The sequence below is a fragment of the Pyxicephalus adspersus genome, chromosome 6 (assembly GCF_032062135.1).
Source record: "Pyxicephalus adspersus chromosome 6, UCB_Pads_2.0, whole genome shotgun sequence".
Classification (NCBI taxonomy): Eukaryota; Metazoa; Chordata; class Amphibia; order Anura; family Pyxicephalidae; genus Pyxicephalus; species Pyxicephalus adspersus.
In genome coordinates this window covers 77,718,427-77,742,992 of record NC_092863.1, presented here as the reverse complement: position 1 = coordinate 77,742,992, position 24,566 = coordinate 77,718,427, and the positions used below count along the sequence as shown (strand labels likewise).

General features: G+C 37.1%; 1 protein-coding gene across 1 annotated transcript in view; it reads left to right on the top strand.

The window, feature by feature from the left end:
• ANKRD31 (ankyrin repeat domain 31) overlaps positions 1 to 19,804 on the top strand; it is a 27,279-nt gene extending 7,475 nt beyond the window's left edge. Inside the window, exons 3-13 of the mRNA XM_072413797.1 lie at positions 43 to 164; positions 2,136 to 2,267; positions 2,888 to 3,030; positions 3,497 to 3,650; positions 5,328 to 5,404; positions 10,004 to 10,085; positions 10,562 to 10,658; positions 13,106 to 14,051; positions 17,081 to 17,221; positions 18,090 to 18,180; positions 18,894 to 19,804. Of these exons, the coding sequence (XP_072269898.1) occupies positions 65 to 164; positions 2,136 to 2,267; positions 2,888 to 3,030; positions 3,497 to 3,650; positions 5,328 to 5,404; positions 10,004 to 10,085; positions 10,562 to 10,658; positions 13,106 to 14,051; positions 17,081 to 17,221; positions 18,090 to 18,180; positions 18,894 to 19,027 (2,097 nt within the window). The 5' untranslated portion in view covers positions 43 to 64 and the 3' untranslated portion in view covers positions 19,028 to 19,804. The remainder of the gene's footprint in view (positions 1 to 42; positions 165 to 2,135; positions 2,268 to 2,887; positions 3,031 to 3,496; positions 3,651 to 5,327; positions 5,405 to 10,003; positions 10,086 to 10,561; positions 10,659 to 13,105; positions 14,052 to 17,080; positions 17,222 to 18,089; positions 18,181 to 18,893) is intronic.
• The last annotated feature ends 4,762 nt before the right edge of the window (positions 19,805 to 24,566 follow it).

Below are 24,566 nucleotides of genomic sequence, written 5' to 3'. Positions count from 1 at the left end.
GATGTCTAAAATAATGTATCTTGTTTTGTGGACCTTTTACAGAACCAAACAGTCCGAATGCCATATGTGCTGTGGAAGTGATGAATTTAGAATTTCTACATCTTCTTTTTTATCTGAGATGTGTCCTACCTCACAGCATCACTGTGTAGAATCATACACAAAAGGTAAGACTGTCTGTCTCTGAAAAATGAATATATTCATTTGCAAAAATAGCCGATGTGAAACTTGTCATAATGTTGCTCAGCACTGCATCTTAATATGTTGTCATTGGTAACTTTCTTATTTTATTGTCAATTTTTAAAATCAAATCTAACTTCAAATCTAATAAAATGTTGACCATTGTAAAAGCTTTTGGTAGCCAGGAGTACATTTATTTTTTAGTAACATTTCAATTAGTTCTCTATTTCCATCAAGTTTTAAAAAAACGCAAAAGCCATGCTTTCCATTATTTTACTGCAAGCACTATGCCTTTTCCATATATTTTCATATCTTAAAGCAAAAAGTTGAAATTGATTTGTTTAAGTAAAATCCATATTTTTAATTCTACCCTTCATCAAAGGGAATCCAGTTTTTTTCAATGGCTCCAGACATATTAAAGAGTTCTCGAGCCACAAGTGTGTTTACTCTTTACCACAGTCCTTAAATTAGAAGGAAACATTGACTAAATAATATTTAGATTGCTCAATTAGTATATATCACAAAAATTCCCAATTTTAATCTCCATCCTCTGTGCTACACATTGAGAGCCCAGAGCAGAATGTTGTTTCTCCATAATATTAATTTATAAGGATCACCTGATATTCCTAAAATAATCTTAAAAAATGTAAGAATAATATAAATGAATGGCTTTTTAGTGACATTAATGTGTTTCCTTTATGTGGGATTGGGTTTACATATATAGCTGAAGACAGATCTGTTGGTACCCTTACAGCTCTTTAAAAAAAGTGCTTCATGCCTCTTTAAAAGTGAGGAAATGAAAAGCAGTTATCAGATATATACCTGCATTTTGCACGTTTTATGTTTATTTATGCATTTATTAAAACAAAGCAAATAAAAAAGTATTGCTAATAATATAATGATATTTAAAAATGGCCTTGACACATTTGTCAAACCCACAAAAAAAACCCTAAAAAATACTTGTTGTTATTGGATCACAGTGGTTTTTGCTATTTTTCTTATTGGTATCACACTTGCCTCTAATCATGAGATTTGTCACTCATGGATAAAGAGAATGGTAAACAAAAAGCAAAGGTCAACTTTCAAAGACTTAAGCTAGGTACACACTTGCAATAATTATTATTAGAAAACGAACGACTAACGTTTATGCATGTTTATGCACAAATATTTTGAACGATCGTATTGCACAATTCTGTACATGCTGTAACGATACGATGGTTCAAATATAATCCACCAATAGTGTACACATGCTAGATAGGATCGTTTGAAACATGCAGGAAGTGACATGTAAAGGAGAAAATGTACTGCAGAAACATCCACAATCACTGAATGACCGTACACACAATAGATAGAAAACGATCGTCGCTCAATCAGATTCACCGGGACAGGCCGGTCGTTCTTTTCCAGCAATAATCCATGTTCATTTCCAGCGACAATCCTCGTTCGTTAGTCATTGTACCCTTTTTTGTTAACGATTATCGGATGATCGGTCGTTAGTCATTTATTTCCAACGATAATTTTTGCAAGTGTGTACGCAGCTTTACAACCTAAACTCCAAGGTCAAGGACCATCAGTGTATTATTATGAGCTCAATAAAAAAGAACCAGGACTGCTCCACTGTTGCAAGAACATAAAGTGCAGACTAGAATTTTGCACAGTGCTTCCCAGAGAAAACTATATATTCAGTTGGATCAAATCTCCAAAGCAATGTCTGATTTTTGGTAATACAGAATACACTATATTGGGTGCTTATTATTTTTGTCAGTAACATTTTGTTTTTAAGGACAATTTTTATTGTACATTCTCCTTTTTTTGTGGAGGAGTACTTACACATATGAACACAAATGTACTTTATAAAAGGGGCCTTGTAAATAAAACAAAATTTTTAAGTAACAACCCTTTGCCTTTATATTGTTTTATCTATTGTAGTGTCCACTAAAGAATTTTCTCTTTCAAAGCCTTAGGAAATATACACAAAAGAAACTTTGTGGGTGAGACCAAACTCCATAGAGCAGCAAGAAGAGGAGAATTTGCTCTAGTTACTGCTCTCATTGATGCTGGAATTGATGTTAATCAGAACGATAATGCAGGTCAGATAAGATTTTCATCATTGTAAACCTTCATAACCATAATAGTTGTTGCTGAGTATTATTCATTGTATAAAGCAAAACCCAGCCATGTTACTTTCCTAAACCTGGAACTAATCCTCAAACAGATTTGTCACTGACTTCTGAGATGCAAAACTCCAAAACGCATCTGTTACAGAAACATGTAGTTTTCAGTCAGTGTAGACTCTAATACTTAGGATCTTTCTGTGAGATTGTTAGGTTGCTGAACGTTGCAGTCTTTTAGTAAGAGAAAAAGACATGTTAGTATCAAGCACACTGATGTAAGTTGGAGAGTACGTAAGTATTTTTATTTTAATCTTTGATCGGTGTCATGTGATTGTTGGTTACAATCTATTGCTGAAAAAAGAATTTAAAGTTTATGTTAAGCTAGCTTGTTTTACCATAGAACAATTAAACCCCTGCCAGTATTTTTTATCCAATAAAATATTGACGCTTTATCAGTATTCACAGGAAATTCCATACAAAAACCTGAAATAACTATAACCCTTTAAACTGAAAATGTATAATAAAGAACATCATATTTTTATGTCAAGTTGCATGTGTAATACATATATTTATATATGTTTTTGATTTTATAATAGGTTGGGCAGCAATACATGAGGCTTCCTGCAAGGGCTATACTGAAATACTCTTGGTTTTGCTGGAAGCAGGTGCTAATGTCAACAGCAGAGGACCTGATGGTATTCTGCCCATACATGATGCAGTCTATGGAAATCACCTAAAGGTTTATTTTACTGTATTTACCGGATGGATTACCCATTATCATGACTAGGCTATTAAACTTTGCCATTTCAGTTTGTAGTCAGAAAAATTGCAAACTGTGGCGTGTGAAAACTCAATATATGTGCTTTGGGTTTGGGTTTACAAGGCACCAATACGTTCTCATCAGTGCTAATTAAAGTCTTTTAATGCTCTGCCCAATAAATGACGGACTATTATAGATAGCAAATAGAGTTGTTCTTAAATGAAATGTTACATTTTATGGTTAACACAATACCAAATTTCAATAACAGAACTTAAGTGAAATTTCAGCTGTATAAACTTCAAGAAATGTGAGAAAGGAAGCAAGGGGGTGCTTCGTGTTATTACGTGAACAGATTAGTGTTATTTAGCTATTACTAAAGGTGTTTATTTTTTTTTTAATTTGCAAAATACTCACTATAAATATATTATGTTAATTATGTTTTTAGGCAGCTCAGTTTCTGTTGGAATTTGGTGCAGATCCATATGCAAAAGATGATAACCATGAAAATTCCTTTGACAAATGCAGTGATGCTAAAATGGCAGAACTTTTAAAATCATATAGCCAGAGGGTAAAAATTAGAAAGGACAACTGCATTGCTGGTAAGAAGAGCACATTTCAGTTGTGTGTTGTTTTACTGTATAAATGCAAGGATTTATTCCTTCTAGTAATTGCAAATCTAACCGGCTTCAGTGGTTATGAGTTCCTCTATTTAATGCTGAGATATCACACAGAAATTAGGTAAGACGGTACTAACAGAGAAGAATGTAATCAAATAAACAGTGACACAGCTAGAAATGTTTACAGTCTGTTGAAAAAAAATAAAGGTATAAGAGCAGTAAGCTTGTACAAGTCCAGGCAGGACCTGGAGAATAGATGCCTATGCCATATGGTATAATACTCAAAAAATAACAAATATACAATACCAAATCAATCACACATATATACACTGCACAGTAGATTACACATACCATGGTTATGCAAGAATTTGAAAACAAACACAGGTAAATTCAGTTTGCAGTTGATATATTGCCACTTTGCATTTATGTCTATAATAGGCTAACATTATTGGTTTTACTTGTATGGACCCAGAAATATAAAAATTGTCTACAAACATTAATTTGCTTGCTATCTATCTTACTTTGAAACTCAAACTTTTCTATTTAATTTTAAAAGGTCATTAGTGTTCTAAACAATATTGGTAGAAGGATCGCTTTGTTTGGTGGTGTCATAACAGTTATGGCATATATGCTTAAAATGCCAGAAAAAAATGTGTTTAATTTCTAGTAATGCCATAAAGATTCTGCTTGGGTTTGTCTTTCCTACAGCTGACATCTCTGGAAGTATATTGGGATCAATTTATTAGGCAATATAAACTGTTCACATAGCAATGTAAGTTATCCCCTTGCACAAGATACTTCCCTTAGCTGTTGGGAAAATTCACTTTGAAATACAATATCACATTCAAGAAAAAAAACAAGATTTTTGTTTGCAAATAATAGGAGTGGAGCTTCACCTTTTTCAATAAGCTACTGTATATACCCAAATATAAGCTGAGGTAATTATTTTAGGCTGAAAATACAGGAAAACGCTTTGTAAACCTAGGGCACAAAATGCAGCTGTCATTGCTTGCATTCAAAACTGTAATCAATAGAAATTATTGAAAATTAAATGAAATATAATAATTACATTTTTATGTAATCAATAAATTTATAAAATTAATATGACTTTATTAAATACATCTATTGTGTTTGTTTGTTTTTTTTAAAACATTTATTAAAGGGAAAATTTAAATCACATTGACTCAGTCTTGTATATATTTTTTGCCCTTTTCACAAGTAAAGTATTTTGTAGTTTTGAGTTGGTTGTGATGGGTTACTTTTTCGTAAGTGATCTTTTTGTGCATCATTGTTGGCCATAGTGTCCTCATGTAAAGTGTGTAACAAATTCATGTCCTTGATGGCTCATGTCTTCAAAGGCAAGAGTTGGCTTCTTGGCTTATACTCAAGTATAAAAGTATACTCAAGTATAAAAGGTAAGTAAATAATCCTTTGCAAGGGACAATTCATAGTGAGGAGGCTATATTCCTTCAGTAAATCAGCCCCACTATGTCTAAATAGACATTACCCACTCCCTTGTCCCTACAGTAGTGGGTATTTGAGGGTCTGGGTGGCACAGAGCTGCTGGCTGAATAGCAGTGTTTTTTAATTTATATAGCTACTGAGTTAATTCCATGTCTGCCATTCTATGTGTTTGAAATTAATTGATTTATATTCCAGAACCAGATTCAACACAAGAAGCTCCCATAAATTCTACTCTTGCTCTAGACAAAAAGAAAAGGGAAAACCACAGTATGGTAAGCCGGTCTCCTTTTATTTTTTTGTTTCAATACATTATTATTAGATTTTTCAAGAAAAGACAGTGGTAAAATTCCAAAGCAAAGCAACCCAATAGTTTATTCCATCAGTTTAATTGAATAAATTTATGTTTTAATCTGTTCAAGTTTAATACAAAACAGTCGGGGTGGACTTTGTAATGAGCATTTGCTGCAGAATGGGCTGTTGAATCATAAATGACTACAGTGGAGAATAAGCCTAGAGTAGGCCCTTCGGGGGTGAGTTAGCCATCCCAGCGGCTTACTCCCATCTTCAGTGCATATAGGGACCAGTCGCAGCTGGACCCCCAAGTGTATCCAGGAATATCAGCGAGAATGTTACTCAACCAGAATAGTAAAAGTAGAAAAGATAGAGAGGAAAGAGAAAAGAAAAAGAGAAAGAGGCTCTTGAGGGAGGTGGATGGGGGGAGGGAAGGTTAGACGGGTCAACACAGAGTGCAGTATTATTATATGTCCAGTTAATTAGCTATGTCTCCTACAAAAAAAGCCTTAGAGTGTTAAACTTGTGCGATCCCAGCCCAATGGCATATAATAATCAATCCAAGGTGACCACACTTTATAAAAACGTGACATGGAGTCCATAAGTATGGGTCTCATTTTTTCATTGACCCGGAACCATGACATTTTCTGCTTGACTTGTGCAATAGTGGGGGTGGCGGACCACCAAGCCTTCGCTCCGACCAGTTTAGCTGGCATGAATAAGTGTGTTAATAAACTAAATTGATTCACAGTCCAAACCTCAGGTTTTAAATTGAGCAGGGCCTCTGCAGAGCGTTTAGGTAAGGACCGTCCTATGACCGTATATTCTATTTGGTATACCTGGGTCCAGTATTTTTGCAATTTGGGGCATTCCCACCAGATATGATGTAGGGTGCCTGGGGAGTCACAGCCTCAGAAACACTGAGGCTCTGATCAGGTTTTATTTTGGCTAATCTTACCGGGACCATGTACCGCCACATCATCAGCTTATAGTTTACTTCGACAGCTGAGCTAATAATGCCACAATGAGCAGTCGTGTCCCACATCTGTTCCCATTTATCCTGCCCCAAGGACACAGCCAAGTACCCCGGCCAGTGGGTCACATAAGGTAGAGGCGATGAGGTATGCTATCATACAGTATCATACAGGGCAGAGACAAGGGGGTTACTAGCACAAATTCAAAGAGAGAGGGAGCGTTCCCAGAAGGCATTTGTCAGTCTAGTGCGTTTAAAAAGGGAGATTTGCATTAGACTAATCAATTCAGAGGCCAGAATCTGGAATTTTTCACATAATGTGTTAGCCTTGAAACTAGCAGACGGCCCTAAGAATTATGACACTTTATACAGACCGTGCTCTCTCCACCATTGAAATCTCTGTGGGTGTTCATATACAGGTGGAAACAAGGGGTTCCCCACTATAGATGACAATGGGGGGTAATTGGTGGCCAAGCCACCGAAAAGTCTAGCTGAGTCCCAAATCTGAATTGAGTGTCTCAGTAGTGGGTTGGTAATTACAGGGCGCATCCTAGGAGGAATCCACAATAGATTCTCCACTAAGACGGGATTTACAAGGCCCGGCTCCATAATAACCCAATGAGAAGAATCCATGGAAACATGGTAAGCAGTGAGGTGTGCAAGTTGAGCTGCAGTATAGTAATGGGAGGTGTGGCACGGATTAGCCCTGGGATCTCTTCCATGATTCGAGCAAGGAGGTTAAATGGTGGGCTAGCTCTGGAATGTTGGCGGCATACAAAGATTCATAGGATACGGGTAAGAATACACCTAAATAGCGTAGGTGGCGCTTGCCCAGAAAAATGGAATGGAAGCACGCAGAGTAGAGACCGTTTCAGGCGGCAAAGTGGTGTTTAGCGCCTTACATTTGTGTAGATTAATTTGAAAAAAATGAAACTTATGAAGTAGGGCCATTAGGTTAGGCAGGGAAACCATAGGGTTGGAGAGACAGAGAGCATGTCATCAGCAAACGAGCTGAGTTTGTGTGGTTTTCCCCCCAATATTGACGTCAGGGTGGTCTCTTATTGCCTGTGCCAGGGGTTCCATTGCTAGTGCAAAAAGTAACAGTGACAGCTTATTGGGAAAAAGGAGGACCTATGACCCATGTATTGTATGTACGCTCAAGGAGAGTTGTAAAAAGCTGCAACCCAGCTTCTAAAGTGAGGTCCAAAGCCCAATTTCTCTAGGAGATAAGTTAGGTATGGCCACTGTACAGAATCGAAGGCCTTTTTAATGTCTAAGCTAAGGAGAAATGCAGGTACCTCCTTGGACTAGGTGCGCTAGGTGAAGAATTCGACAAATGTTATCTGTTATCTTTATGGATAAAGCATGTATGGTCCAGTCCTATCACACCTCCTGTGCCCTTATTTAAAAGATCTGCCGAAATTAATGCCAGTAGTTTGACATCAATATTTAGTAAGGAGTTTGGGCGATAGTTGGACCAGGAGGTAGAGTCAGTATCTGGCTTGGGCAACATGCATATTGCTGTCTCCAATGCACTCTCTCCCAGTACACCTCCTTTAAGAGTGTCATTAAATACATACACCAAGTGGGGCATCTGCACCTCTGTGAATTTTATATAGTATACTGCAGTGAAACCATCCAGGCCCGGGCGCTTGTTGCTCTTGAGGTTTTTGATTGCATGCCTAATTCAGTCTGCTTTATCAGGGTTTCTAGTAACTCGACTAGTGATACCTTTAAGTTCGGCAGATGTAAGGCATCAAGAAAACCATGCATAACAGAGGTCCCCACAGGAGGCGGTGATTTATACAACTCCTATCAAATTCCTGTAGAATAAGTGCTGGGTTACTAGTTAGGCCAGGGCCATGCACTTTAAGGCGCTAAGGGGTGAAGCGCCTATCAGGTTGATGCAGCCTCCTTGCTAGCATTGTGTGCTGCTTATTGCTATACAAATAAACATTTTTTTATGATCACCGCAATGTCTTTTCCGCTAGAGATACCATATGTAAGTTCAACTGAGTGCGTATTGACTTTGCCTGCCTAGTTCCTTCGTGGGTGCAGCAGAGAATTGACTACCCAAGACAGTGTAAACATGTTCTAGCTGCGTTATTTGTGGCAGTCGCTGTTTCTTAATCTGTGAAGCCATCAGAATAAAGCAGCCTCTTATGACTGCCTTGTGGGCAGCCCAGAGGGTCGCGCTCGAGACCTCAGGGGTGTGATTAAGCACAAAAAAGTCAGAGAGGGCAGTGTGAATTTTCTTGTAAAATCACTTGAAAAGGAATCATTCAATGACCACCAAAAGGAGTTTGGTTTGGGGAATACTGAGGAGAAGGTTGTCATGACAGCATCGTGGTCAGACCATGGGATGGCTATGATCTCACAGAAATCGACTAGTGGAAGTGGTTGATCCAAAAAAATGGTCAATGTGTGACAATTGTTGGTGCGGGTGATGGGTGTAGTCCAATTTAGATGGGTGAATTTCCATCCATAGGTCTGCCAACATTTCAGAGCGGAAGGTAGCCAGCAGTTTGCGAAAAGCTGTTGTTTTCTTTAAATTGTATGAAGAGATCAGAGACCTGTCTTTTATCCAACCACGGCATCAGGGTAGCATTAGTGTCACCACACATAATCAAACCTCCCTGCCTGTGTTTCTGAATTATTTGCAAACGTTGTACAAAGAAACCGTTTTGACGGTCATTTGGAGCGTAGTAAGTGACTAAGGTGAGGTAACATCGTTAAAATTACCCACTAAGATAAGGAAGCGGCCCCCAGGGTTTGCTATTTGTTTATCTAAGTTAAAATTTATGAACTTGCGGAATCCTATGAGGACTCATCTCAGCTTTGTGGAAGCAGTAGCTTGATACACCACTGGGTAGGAGCCATGAATGTACTTAGGACAGGAGGAGGAATAATGTGTCTCCTGCAGGCACAGTACATTTATTTTCTTAGAGTGAAAGTAGCAAAATGCTTGGGACGGTTTCATGGGTGAGTTCATACATTGGACATTAAGGGAAAGAACTAATACCGCCATCAATGTGCAGGGTAGGAACACAATATCTGGGCATAATTACAGATATGAGGTACTGTGGGAGCTTGGATGACCGCGGGATGGGTGGAGGGGATGGTGACAGGAAAGAAGAGACACGAGAGGAGAGCCTGAAAAAAGAAGGAAAGAGGGCACTAGCGGCCCTAGAGAAAACATTACTAAAAAGAGCAAACAATAAATGTGCATACAAGTAACTTGCAGTTTTTTAAGCATTAAACTTTGAGATAGTACAAGGATCAACCCTACTAACCCCAAAGGTCCAGGTGTTAGCCCCCGAAAAATTAGGGGCAGGGGGCAACATCTAGAGAGAGGTGGAGTGCACAGTGACTACCGAATGAGGAAGTAATTTTTACTATAGAGAAATGGATCTGGCTGCTGTAACCAGAGGGCAGAGTGCTTATATGCTTTCAGGGAGCATGTTATATGTTGCAATAAGAAAAAGAGCTGGGTCATCAAGGCTGTATGACCATTTGTACATTTGTAAGGCTGCATGAAGACAAGCACTTGAAGAAGCACTTGTTTGAAATGGCTGGCCTTATACTGAATGTGTTTTTTTTTCAACAGAAAAATATATCCATTCTGCAAGAAACAGAAAGCAAACAAAAATTGCTACTGGCAGCCAAACTTCACTCCCCTGAAGATGCAGGTATAGGTTTTGGCTTGTTTTTGTGCCGTGATCTATGACATATGATCTAACCAATTTCTGCTGAAGTTTCTGACTATACATGCACCTTATGTTAGTTATTCTTACATTTAGCATGTATTCTCAGATAAATAGTTTAAATATATTTTTGGTGACCTAATTCTGATTCTGACTATAAAGCCTAACAATATCATATGCCTAACAATTGGCTATCAATTAGCAAGGCAACATACAAGTGAGATTTTTTACTGAAACTACCTTTCTATATCATCAGAAGCCTTTTACACAGTCGCATATTGAAATCTGTCAAAGAACAGTCATGATTTGTGGTATCGTTGGTTATCAATGAGATTTCAGCACACAAAGATTGTTCAGTAAAAATGTTTACTTCAAAATACTACAGTTTAGATGTTTTGAGATCAAATATGATGTGCATTTTTGTGAAGGCAGAAAGTTAATTAAAGTTTGTGTCTATGTAGATAAATATGTTGAAGAAATGCGCCACATTCAAGAGGTGCTGAATGACATAGCCAAGCAACAGAATTATGAAAGAGATCAACTTGCAAAAAAGTACAGGTAAGTTATAGGAAATGTATGAATCAACAACCTTTAATTATCATACATACACACTTAGCAAGACTAGTATTCAAAATAAATGTAGTCTTCATCTGCAAGTGTCTGTAGTTTATATGTGTAGACATTAAAGTGGAACTAAAGTTAACTAAAGTTAAAAAATAAAAAAAATTTCCATACAGGCAGGTCCTTTATTGCAGTAGGAACAGGCGATGTGCAATAAAATAGACTTACTGGCTTGTTTTTGCAATTTATTTAACTACACTTGCATCTCCTAGCATTGACACCTGCATCTTCATCCAATACTTTTCTGGGATCAGGATCTTAAGCCACCTTGATTGGCCAGAGGGTAATGATGTAACTGCCACGCATGTGCATAGGAGTAAGGATAAGTCATGGCTGCCAGGATTTCACACAAAAGATTGCTTGATCAGTACTTGTGAAACCAAATTTTTCACTAACTGTAACCGTTTGAATCCCTAGGAATTTCGCTCACCATATCCCAGAGTCCCAGACTCATTTTACCAATGAGTATTATGCATTATTTTTGGGGGGGGTGGGAAGGGCAGATAGGGCATTCATTAATAACATATTTGAATATATATTTTTATCTCTTTGTTTTTTTTTGGAATAAATAGTAAAGAAAAATAATTGAAGAAATGCATTTTCCTGTAATTTCATCAACACAACATTTATGTAATTTGCACAACTTTATATATTTTTTGCAAAATAATAGCTGTCAAAGTCAGCAGAATAAAATGACATTACGGAAGTGGGATTTCTGAGCAATGAATCATAAAGTGAACATATGCTACCTACTTTGGGAGGACTTTGGACATGATTAGAAAGCAGTTTCCTAGCATCTCATGCTATTTCAGCATTGCACAATAGACCTCTTATTTTCATTAAATTAAACTAATAAACGAAAGCATTTGAAAATTATTGAAGCAAGCGATTATGTGCTTTTGTGATAGTGCAGAAACACAATCTGTTGCTTGTTATGATCAGGGTGCTTGTGAATCGCTTTAATAGACATTTATGGGAACATATCTTAATTGCCTGCTAATCATTTTGTAAGCAATTTTTAAGTAGTTGAAAATTTGTTTGTTTTTTAGTTTTTAGATGATTTGAAGTTCATGGTTATCAACTTTTCAAGTTAATTGTAAATCCCCATAAACATAGTGTTCTAACTAAAAAAAGCAGGAGTTAGTTGGTCAGCAGGATATGTGGGAACGTGTCCCCTCCCAAAAAAATAAGCATGTGGTATTTTATAAAGTTAGGTTTATGTCAGATAAACTTTGGTTCACTGGTGCCTGTCATTTTCTTTTCTCCACTAGGGGGTGGTGTGTTTGTTTCAATTTACATGGTACTGCATACCCTCATAAATGTATGGTAACAAAGAATGAAGAAAAGTAGGGTATTTTAAATGCAGCACTGTATTAAACATTAAATAAAGACAAAAACATATACATCACAATTGGTATATATGTTTCCTAAATTCAATAGTACCCTCTTTAGCAACCTGCTAGGGATTTTTTTTTTTGGGGGGGGGGAGCTAGACATAGACTACTAATTGAATGAGGTGGGCGCAAAGAAGTAAATGATGAAGTAGATGTCGTGTACTGACGCCTAAAGTGGCTTCTTCAGAGGCCTAATAGAATACTATTAGCCCTCTGAAGAAACCAATTTAGGTGAAACAATGTATATGTTTTTGTCTTTTTTTGATGTTTAATACACTGCTGCATTTAAAACACCTTACTTTCCTTCATTCTTTATTTGTTCCTATATAAACTTTGTCATATACTTGAATTTATTTATTAAGGAGATTAGGATTTTCAATTAGCTAAAATAAATTGATACAGGTCTATTATCACACTGCAAGGGACAGTTCAGTCACTTAGTGAATGAGATGAAGCTCTGCTGCCATAAATTTTTATTTATTGCAAGGTGAACTTTAAAATATTTACTATTTGATAAGTCAACATCCCAAACTTTAGTAAGTCAGCCCCACTGTGTTAAAATATTTTATGTCTAATTATTGTAAGCTCTTCGGGGCAGGGTCCTCTCCTCCTGTATCACTGTCTGTATTAGTCTGTCATTTGCAATCCCTATTTAATGTACAGCGCTGCGTAATATGTTGGCGCTATATAAATCCTGTTTATTAATAATAATAAAAATAATAATATTATTAATAATTGCATTTTACAGCTAATATATCTAAATTTAAATTACAAACAGTGCAGCAGGGACTGAAATGTTAAAAGACATGGTGTGCAGACATGAAAATTATAGTGGGAAAATGTTAAGGGATTGTTCAGATGAAATAACAGTTGTCTGTATAAGGACCCTTGTCATTCTAAGTAAAGCTTGCTTATTATACGTTTATAGAAATTCTGTGATCTTTTTTTTTAACCCTAATTTTTATTCTACTGCATATGTATTCCAATCAGGGCATCGGCAGATTCATTCAAACAAGGAATATTAAGAGACAGCATAGCTCAGATAGCACGCAGGCAGAAGACATTGATGCAATTAGTCCTTAATCAGAAAAAAGTTGTTTTGAAAATTACAACATATCAACAGAAGAAAAAATCAGATTCTAATGGCCAGAACTCATCTTCACAACACTGTGCTAAGTCTCCTGGAAGGAATCCAATATCTGGGTTACTTACAGATAATGAGGGGCATAATGCCAGCCCTGCTAATGGAAGCGCCATGGCAACAAAGATGCCAGCAGTGTGTGAAGTGCCAGACTCTAAATGCAACCAATTCCAAAGAATGTTTATAAAATACATTTCAAGTTCGGAGATAAGTGCAACCAGAGATGTTTCTGTCGGTGTTTTGGCAAGTGAAAGGGCAGGACCGTACTACTCCAGTATGACATTGGAAGACGATTCACTGGTAGCTGAAAATGGTTTATTAGACCCATATTTCAGGCTCACTGTCACAGATACAGTGGATGATCATTTAGAAACTGCAAGACCAAGAAACAGGTCTCCTTCTTCAAATAATGTGAATAGCACAAAAACTATTACAGACAAAAGCAAAGTAAATGTGGATTTGTTTACCTACCAGGAAACTGATAAGCAGCATCAGAATTATGATACAAGTCAGCCTTTAGAAAGCCAATACTTGGAGAAGCCCAATCAACAAGCAGATAGGCCTGTTACTGAAGGTGATGTATCCGAAAATGTCAGACCCCAGTGGAATGTCTTAGGGCACACAAGCACGAGCCAGGAGCACCGCCTCAACAATCATACTGATAAAATCCAAACAGATACAAAACTGCAGATATATGTGGACTCTGAGAGGAAGATAAGAAGGGTTCCAATGAGAAAATTAATCAGCATGGGGAAATTAAAACCAGGAAAAGATACTCTTTCATTCCAGTTACAGGTATTTGGGTCTAGAAAACAGAGTTTGCCATGCCTAATTTTATATTTAGGGCCTCAATTAAGGTCACTTCTACCCACATTTTCTGTGTTCGACAGGTACCAGAAAAGAAAATTTTCTTCAGAGGACATTCTGCTGCATTCTAAATAGAGTGTCTGCATGTTTGGAAACTGTTCTACAGGGTTGGTGGGGAAACTACTCATTTGCTAGCGACTGCTTAGTTACCCAGGTGGTCCTAGTGCAGAGGGCAGGACATTCCTTCATCAAGGAATGATGAAGCACAGTCATGTGCAATGCTATTCCTGCTCTGTGTGAAGGATGTAGCATTCCCTGGAGGTTTCCAAACTTACAGAATTTGCTGTTCCTGCAAACATGTTTGTGTGCAGGCCTCTCTATTTTCTCCTTGGGATCCTTTTTAGTGTATGTAAGCAACTCTGGCTAACTTTTACTGCTTTCACTCCACTATAGAAATATTTGATTCATGAACTGAATATGGGGTAACTCAGATATCCCCCAGAAAGCACTACACCTTACCCCAAAGCTTTAATGAAAATCAGATATTGTGGTAGCTGCATCTTAAGAGCTTGATTCTGAGCTATGCAATAGTCTCACTGATTGCACAGCAGTGGTGAGTTCCACATGTGGGTCTCCCTACCTAATAGGTTTCACTGGTTTACCTTGAGGTGGCAGATCATTTGGTTCAGAACCTCAGTTATCTTTGCATTGCTCATGGGAAGTGGCTCCCCACATATAATCTGTTGTCGCAATATTGTCCTCCTTATAACTTGAGGTTAGTGATGGTTGGCCTTAACCACTCTTGAGGGTTTCAGCCTTAGGCTACGTACACATGTGTGTACACGTACACATAATTATTGTTGGAAACCAACGACTATCGAACTATCGCCCCATAATCGTTAATGAAAAGTGAACAACGAGAGGCAACGACGATGATGAACAAGGAATGTTGCTATTGTTACTAGCCCAGCACATCTCCAGCAAATGTATTTCTGGCAACCTGCACCAAACGTCCCCCTTTTTGTTTGCATCTATTATCCTGCTCCTGCAGGTAGCATTATGGTGATGACCAGAATCTAAAGATCTCCTCTGTGTCCTACAATAAAAGCAGATAAAACAGTTTTACAGTAAGTACAAAAAATTCTATTTAAAGTACTTTTTCTAAAAGTTTTAGCAATGAAATATGCTCCAGTTATGCACTTTATAATCTAGTATTTTACTCTATGCTTATATTTACTGATACTATATTGTCTCACAACCCCTCTCCATGCCCTGTAACAGATGGCTCTGAATGGAGGTTGATTTTCTGTAAACATTTGATTGAAACGCCAGTATTAATTACTGTGATGATTAATTTTTCATTCACATTGTCCAGTTTAGCTTCCCTTTGAGACACATGTTGTAACAAAGATGAGTGAACTATTTTGCACAACAGATTATGTGTATTGCTTTGCAGACAAAGTGCTTTTAAATGGCAGTTTGAGAGTTTTCTGAGACAATCAGGGGTGCACATGCCAACATCTAATTTAGGGTTAAATAAATTAATAGTAGAATACTTCTTTTAATTTGGAATTCAGAACTCTGTATATTTCATTTATTCATTCATTTTAGATACTCATATGAGCTGAGTTCATAAGATTAACGTAAATATTCATATCAAGGCACAGCTTTGTTTTGACAGCTTTTTTTGATAGTGGGTAATAAAATTGGAGTATGTACATAACGCAACTGTAATTATATCTTGTGATGGGGTATGGAAGCAAGCACAGGATCAGTGCTTTTGTTACAAATGACCTGAGCCAGGTTTTTTTAAAGGCTCTTTAAAGAGTATGACTATTTCAGGACATTTTTTTTTTTTTTTTTTTTAGTAGACCGGAAATGTTATTTTCCCTTAGGTTTCCTTTTTCCTCTCCATTTTGTTGGTTATAATGGTTAATCTGCCTTTCACATGTTGATAAAGGATATTCATATGCCGCTGTACTATGCAATGAAAGGAACTGTATAAGTGTTTTTTTCTTTGTATGTGTTTTTTTGTATGTGTATTGTTGAAATTTTGTCAAAAATCTATAAAATTCCATTGAAATAAAGTAAAATCAACAGAAATCCTAGTCCAGCTGTAACTATACAAAGATTAGATTTACCATGTGCAGCCCCAACAGCCAACACATCATTAACAAATAAACGTACAGCTTGTATTAGGTAATGACAGTGTGGCTCCTGAATGACTGCAGATTCTGTCTAATTCCTAGGTGTGGAGCTCCTTGGTGGGGACACACCCTTTGTAGAAAAATCAGTGGCAGATTAGTTCCAAGACATGGATTCTAACAAAGTTGAGGAAAGTATGTCATCAACTATGTTGAAAGGATTCCTGTCATAATAGGCAAACTATGCATTTGCTTAACATTACTACATAGTGGCTGTACTTTCCTAAAATGATTATTTGTATCATCAAAAGCAGCCCTTAAAGTCTTAGGTAAATTGCTCTGGTTATAATTCTACAAGCCAAAAATTGCACACCAAGATTTGTATAACTCTAAGCCAATGTCTCAAGCCAGATAGTACAGTAGATGTCTCGGGTGAACAAAGATGGTGCCAAACCTTCTGGGCGAATGGTAGATAAAGATAGTATGGATGCAACCCAAGGTTTCTTTGAGGAGTAATTTAAATTTTGCAAGCATGCATATTTTTAAAAGGTATCTTGTATTTGTGTGTTCTTCTTTAAAGAAAGATTAGCTGCATACCCAAATTTTTGTCTCTGTGAAGTCCCATTCCTCAGACATTTCTGCCTCCTACATTTAGATTTGATGTCAGTCTACAGACAGGAAGTGAGTAAATCCTAAGAATAAGACATTACAGAGACAAAAAAGGGTATTTTTATGTTTTCTTCTGAATTGATGATTAGCGTCAAATCTTTTTTTGTCTCTGTGAAGTCCCATTTTTGAAATATTCCCAGTTTCTGCCTGTGGAATAACATGAATATTCTGCTATTTTGATTTTGTTTTTGTCTTTCGTTGTAGGACTACAGCCATAAAGCCACTCTTTTGCCTGATGGGCGTATTAGAGATCATTCTGGAGAAGTCCACAGAGATGTGGTTTTTTGGGTAAAGGCTGTTCTAGGAAATAACATTTCAGTGAGTTGGAAATACGTTGCAAATAAGGTATGTGTGTAGGTACATCCTAGACCGTAACCTAGAATAAATACATTTACATTGCATTTAGAATTGTCTTCCAGTAATGGTTTTCAGGTTTAAATGTGAGCATGTTGTTTTATACTGTGGAAGTTTCAGACGTGCCTCCTGTTTCCTTCTTTCTCTAAGAAGCACTGATTTGATAACTCCTTGGCTGCCAGGTTAGCATGGGTTCCAGCTTTTTGAAGAAGTAAAGAACTAGCAAGCAATACAAAACAATAAATGTTAGTGTTTTATTTAAGTTGATTCTTCAAAAGATAACATCATGTTTCTTTTTGCACAACACAAAAAGTTTCAGCACAACAGCTCCAAATGTTTGTTGGTTCTAGAACGCTGCCAGCTGGTGAACACTCCCACTTCAAAAAGCACTACAGCCTTTGTGGAACATAATAATATCCAAGGCCAGACCCTGTGTCATCCGAGTTATTGAAATAATAAGGGGTCTGTTTATGACTGTTTTCACTCAACATTTACCTTTTATATTAACTGCAAATAAATACATTTTTCACATTAGATTTATTTGTTTAAGTCCAATGCAAAAAATGTGTTTGTTTTGGATACAAAGTTTGGTGAATCTTGGGTAAAACATTTATTAATAAATAGACAGCTAAATAGACATTTTTTCAGTTAAAAGTATCCATATAACATTGTACCTTGAGACCCATTGTACCTTGTACCTTGTATATAACATTAAACCTTGAGACCTTTGCATGCAGGGCTATCAAATGCAATACATCACTTTACATATTTTGTCACATCAATGAATAGTCTACTCAGAAATTTTTATCTGTCAAGGTACAAACATTTCACAAAATATTTTTACGGTTTGGTTTTGCAGGTCACATACTGTGGAAAAAATCTGTCAAGTTTTATGACTCAGGAGGACATTGCACCAATAAATCCCCCACTTCTAGAACATAAAAAAACATGTAAGTAGTAAATAGAGGCATCTGTTACATAAATGTAATATTTTTGGAACAGGTGTAATTTGGAACATTGAAAAAAGTTTTGTTTTTTTGGGGTATTTTTATTACTGTCTATACTAATCAGTGATACTTCCTTTAACTTGCTATCCAGTAAATTCATCAGGAAGGGTGAGACTATTTTTCCAATGTGAAGTATTTCTTATATTCTTGGCATATTGTGGTGGCATTTACTATCACTTTTGTGCCAGGTGACATTGGTAATTAAATGAAATGGGGTGAATCTCCCAAACTGGGAGACAGAAATAAAATCCTGACAGTGATTCTAACCCCCACCACTCTAAATCTAAATCGGGGGGGATATTCTTGCTGGGGTTCCTAAATGTTATAGGAAAACATCTGAACTATCAGCCATAGGACCTGATTTTTTAAGGCTCTCCAACACTGGAGAAGGAACACTTGCATTGGTGAACCTGGGATATCCGGCAAACCTGGATTGGATTTGGTCCATGATAAAAAGTGCAAAGGGGTACCACTCACTTGTACTCTCTCCATGGGACAGAACAGCTCTGTGTGTACATTGTTCATTTGTTCTCCTGTCACTAAAAATGATCATGAATGGTTGTTTCCACCAGAAATGTGACCTCTGTACAAAGCTTTAGCAACAATAGTCATTTCTATTTTTGTTTTGAAAATAAAAAAATATTTTAAATTTGCAGTGTTTTCAAGTTTGCGCAGTCCAGCACACACCGTACTTCAAGTAAAAGACATCTTACTATTTGATAACAGCGATTTTTTGCCAGGGCACATCGTGGATCAGATCTGGGAAGAATTTCATAACAGTGATCTTTGAGGAAAAATCCTTAGTAAAACAATGTAAATCATCTGATCTTGTGTATCTTTTATTTCTTATGAATATTTGTTGGGTATCCTTTTTGTTAGGAGTCAAGGGGACATATTGCAGCCTCCATTGGATTCGTTTACATGGTTCATATTATGGCGTCACTGCAAAATATGACTCTGATCTTGTTACTTGTTATCTTGCTTAAAAAATGTTCAGTTTAGAACATGATGGTAAAAGTCCATTTACAGTATTTAATTTTATGTATTAAATAAATATATTTGACCTTGCCAAAATTTGCAGTTTGTTTGTGTTGAGCATTGAAACACAGAATAAATAGTGTTTCATTGAGTTTTACTTTGTGAAAAGTAAAGTTCAATTTAATTTCAAGGCTTTCCAAGTTCAGTAAAAAGCCAAGGCAACTCTGTTCTTTGTGCAGTAAGCAGGAAAATGTTGTTTAGTAAAAAATAGAAGAAACTTAAAGGATAAATGCACTTTCAAAGTTTGAAAGCCCAGTGGCACTTAGGAGACTGCCATATGGAATTGGCGCCACATAAATGGTTGGGGTGGTATATGGTCAGGAACCATAACATTACATTTCACTTAGTTTTTTTTGAAGTATATAAAGAGGAAAGGGAGAATAGGAACATCAAATAGGAAATTGCAGACAAAAGTTTGTGGCAAACCAAACATAAAAACCATGTTCCAGCATGGTAAACAGCATCAACCAAGGAAGTCATATGAGGCCATAAAAGAAAAAAAATGAATAAAGCATGACAAAAAGGATGAAAAAATAAGGTTGTAAATCCTTGTTGAGAATCTATGGACCTGGGGGTAACCATAACATTTAAATAATACTCAGCTGGTATCAAAAGGCCTTGAACTTTTGACTTTTGTGAATGGATCCAAGGATTCAAGTTGTGTAAGCAAGTAGTGTAAGTTGTGAGCGTTCTATTAGTATGTAGCAGCAGAAACTGAAATCCTCCTCCTCTGTAGCAGAATTATCTTCTGTTTAGTGAAGACAGGACTGGAACATGACATGATCTTCTGGTGCTCTGGCTTGTGGTCTTCCATATGCTTTTCTTTTAGAGATGCTGTCCACTACACTACTGTTAAGAGCAGTTTTATTATAAAAAATCATGTGAATGTCAAAAAATCTGCCCATTCATTTACTTCACATATACATGTGCAGATTCACAGGCACTTAACAGAACTAAAAAAAAAAACATTTGAGGAAAGAGCCTTGAGTTTGAACTTACAATAAAATAGCTTAAAGAACATTTACATAAAATGTACAAAAACATACCGAGGAAGGCTACAAAAATGTAGCCACACTGCACACCCAGTGTCATCACTCTGGTTTTTCTAGTTCAGCGATACTGCTTTTTATGTCACTTCCTGCTCATTGAAACAAGGTGATTATGCCAACTCGCTGTCAAATGAACTGTCCTAAGAAAGCACAGAGCTGCAAAACTAAAAAAAGAAGACTAGGAAACTGATCAGAATTGCATCTTACTCAGTAAAACAGTAAATACATATATTTTACCTGTGTTTAGTTGTTTTATTAGAATTCTAGGTCACTACACCGTTTACAGTAACTTGATTGATGTTTCAGCCTTTCCTACCTACAATTAGTCAAGTTTAGATCCAGCAGGCCCGAAGCGGAGAGTGGGCGTAGGGCCTCATGACAGGGGGAGTAGGGAAGACAGAGATGCAGGAGTTAAAAAAAAAAATGCGGGGAAAAAAGTGCGGGAGAATTTGAGTTGGCGATTGGTGGGAGGCTGGCTAAGGGAGGGGAAAAAAGCAGGATTTAAAAAGGGGGACTGTGGGGTGGGGGGCAGCATTTCGAATTTTCCTGGGAACTGTGCATTCCCACCCTCCCTCCCTAATACTAAGTGGGTTTGAGGGGCTATTGTCATGGCAGCTGGGGAGGCGTGTTCTTTTGAGTCCATGAAAGTTAGATTTGGGGTAATGGTGAATATAGGGGAGATGGGACCCTACCCAACCAAAGGTTTGGGTTTTGGATGGTAAGGTTTGCCTTGCATGACACTTGGTTGTTGTGGAGGCTACGTTTTGAGAGGAGGGAGATCCGCTAACTGGCTGTGGATCGGAGACAACTGGATAAGGGAGGAGGATTCGGTAACTTTCATGGACTTATATGAAGTGTTTTTTCCTGTTATACTTGAAATGGTTTGTGATGTTAAAAGGGGGCTGGTTTTATTATTAAGAAAATATATATATGATGTTAAAAAAGATAGTGTTAATAAAAGGGCTGCTGTGGCCAATTTTTTCCAACTCAGGTGTATTTGTTTTTATTTGTGTAACGTCAGCTTGGGGGTGGAGGAAATAATTGGTGATTCCAGCAGCGATGGCTTCTTATACTGTACCCTGATCATGAGTTTTAGTCTTTTTTTACTGTATGCACTTATTTGATTTTTTATGTATAGTACAAACAGTTTAACTTGAATCTCGTAAGTGCATTTTAATTTCCAGGATATAAGATAACATCACAATACTAGAGAATTTTATAACTACATAAGTATCCACATGTCTTAGAATAAACTACTTAAGTGTGTCTGTCTAAAAAAACATTTAATTGTGTGTTTCATTATCGTTTTAACATGTGTTATGTGGTTTACTCCAGTAGCAGGAAGTAAAATGTTTTTTTCATGGTATATGCATGTCCCGAGGAGTGTTTTGACATATTTAGCGTATGAGGGTGAAGGTATATTCTGCAGATTAGAACATTCATTTCCTTGAATCATGGAGTTCTTAGCCATCAATCATATGCCACAATTAGAGAGGGCAAAGAGGAGTTAAAGATGAAGACATAGCACAGGGAACAATAGCACTCTGTTCAGTAATGGAAATGTTGGACTTTTCTTGTTGTCATTCTAAATGACAAGCAGAAAAGTGTCATGCATCATATATCATCAGAGCTCCCCTGGGGTATCTTCTGACTCCTCTTCCAGTCCTTCCATCAATACAGAGAAAATAATTATCCTTTTGTCCACTACAGGGTGTACACTGTATGTACACCCTGATAATGAACTTCTCTCCTTTGCTTCCATTTTAATGTATAAAGGTATATTTATTTTGCTTCTAACATCTGCTGGGGAAGCATTTAAAAAAAAAAAAAGTAGAGCAATTTAGCTTCTTCTGTGGATCTAAACAGATAATCACACACTAATCTGCCCCATTGATTCAAAAAAAATTTAATTTTTTCAACCTCCTACTATGGCAGTGAAAGACTCATTTTATTTGCTTGGTCAAATGCCCAAAGTTTTAGTAATTTAAAGCTCTCCAGTATCATAAATTTGAAAGTACAATAATGCGGCATGTTGCAGTTAAAACAGGTAAAATAGCCAATTGAAAGTTAATGATTGAAGCTCTTTCCTGTTGTCCAAATGCAACTGAAGCTATGATGTTAACTGCCCCCTCAAAAAGACCTCATATTCTATTCCCAACCCTCTCTTACTCTCTTTTTATTTGGGATAGGAAATGGAAAACAGACACAGACAACAGACCCATACTTGGCCTGGGAGTTGGAGGAGTGTAGTTTAAGGCAGGCTAATACTGATACCCTCTTTAGAATTTTGGACAATGCCTCCTTATTTGAAGCTTAACTGAAAACTATTTTTAGATCGTATAGTTTATAGTAGTATGATGGTCCTCTCCTCTTCCTGTGTCACTGTTTGTATCTTTCTGTCATTTACAACCCCTATTTAACATACAGCGCTGCATAATATGTTGGCTCCATATAAATCCTGTTTATTATTAATAATGGTGTCAGACAGGATAGCTAATCTGAATTCCTCGGTTTTCTCATTTTGTTTTAGAGGTTTCAATCAGAAAGGGACAATGGTCCATAATTTGTGGACCTACCCGAAGGTTTTTAACCTTATATTACCTGCCACTCTTACAAACATTTCCAAATACCCTGAAAGTGCTCTGTTCAATAAGGTTGACTTGCCTGTCTCCAATCGGTGTAACATTACCACAGAATCATGATGTAATGATTTGTATATTTGGCAAAAAATGTAAGCTTGCTCTCCACACCAAGGGCTTAAAGTCTGGCAAGACCTGCACTAGCAAAACTGGTAAACACACAAACCTATAACAGCCTATATACTTATAGGCATATATATAGGCATACATATACATATGGCTAAGAACTCCATGATTCAAGGAAATGAATGTTCTAATCTGCAGAATATACCTTCACCTTCACATAGGCACTTATAGGCATACATATACAAATTAAGTGAAAAGAGTGTAAAGGTGCGTACACACTTCCAATTTTTATCGTTCCAATCGAACGATCGATTGGGCAAAAAAACGTTCGTAAAAAAGTAACCAACGACGCCGACGAACGAGGAAACTCGTTGGAAACGAACGACCGGACCGGCGGATCGGATTGGACGACGATCGTTGAACATCGTTCGTGTGTACGGTCGTTCGTTGATCGTCCATGGTCAGAGCATGCGTGATGAACGAACGTCCGTTCACTTTCCTGTCGTGCACATAGTTCCTCTATCGCTTAAACGATCGTATCTATTGTGTGTACAATATCTACGAACGATCGTGTCGTTATCTCTATGTGCAGGATCGGTGCTATACGATCGTTGGTATATATCGTGCAGGATCGTTCGTCGTTCGTTTTCCAACGATAATAATTGGAAGTGTGTACGTAGCTTAAATGTATTAACACTCCAATTCAAAACCCACAAAATGCACTTCAGCTTGTTGTTCTTTTCTTTTGTTTTATTGTTTAGATATTTTATGCTCACACCACTTCAATTGGCCTCTTGAATGCAAACAGGAGTGAGCACTTCAACACAACACTTGGGTGGCGAGAGATGCTTTGTTATCAAGTGACTTTGGAAGAAAGCCACAATTTTAATAAAGTAAGAACTGCTGCTTCTTTTCAGTAGTGTCTTCAAGGACAAATGCCAGACTATAGAGGACCTGCATTGGGGGACTAAGGACTAATCTGTATTTTCTATGGTATCTGATCGGCAGCTGATCTTTTCCCTAAAACAGACCTAGCATGCCTTCTCCTTACTTTGTTGGGGCTGCCATTTTGGTAAAAGCAAGCCCCTACCCCCTGATAACTGGTTATCTAATGACTGGTGAGGGAGCAAGGATGGAGCAGCTGGAGAATTAGCAGGGAATCATAAGATGAATGAAACATGGAGAAGCTTTCTCTGCATTTCCCCAGGTACAGCTTTTAATTTAACCAAGAAAAAAAGCAGAAAGTCAATTGAAATCTCTGAATCTCTTCCATCAAAAATAACATTTTAGAGTTCTGCTCAACTAAATTTAGGCTTTCTCAATTTTATCTAATAAGGTTCCAAATCTTTATTCTCTGTGTCAAACTCCACTTTATGGCAAAATTACTGAAAGTCAGCAAGAGAACACCATAAGGGACATAAAAATACTGCAGAACTATTAATGATCATTGAGAAGCATTGTAAACTCTTTCCCCATACATGCTTCCTGATTTAAAGTAATTATTTTACAATGGTACCAGAAAATTCTGCTATGAATG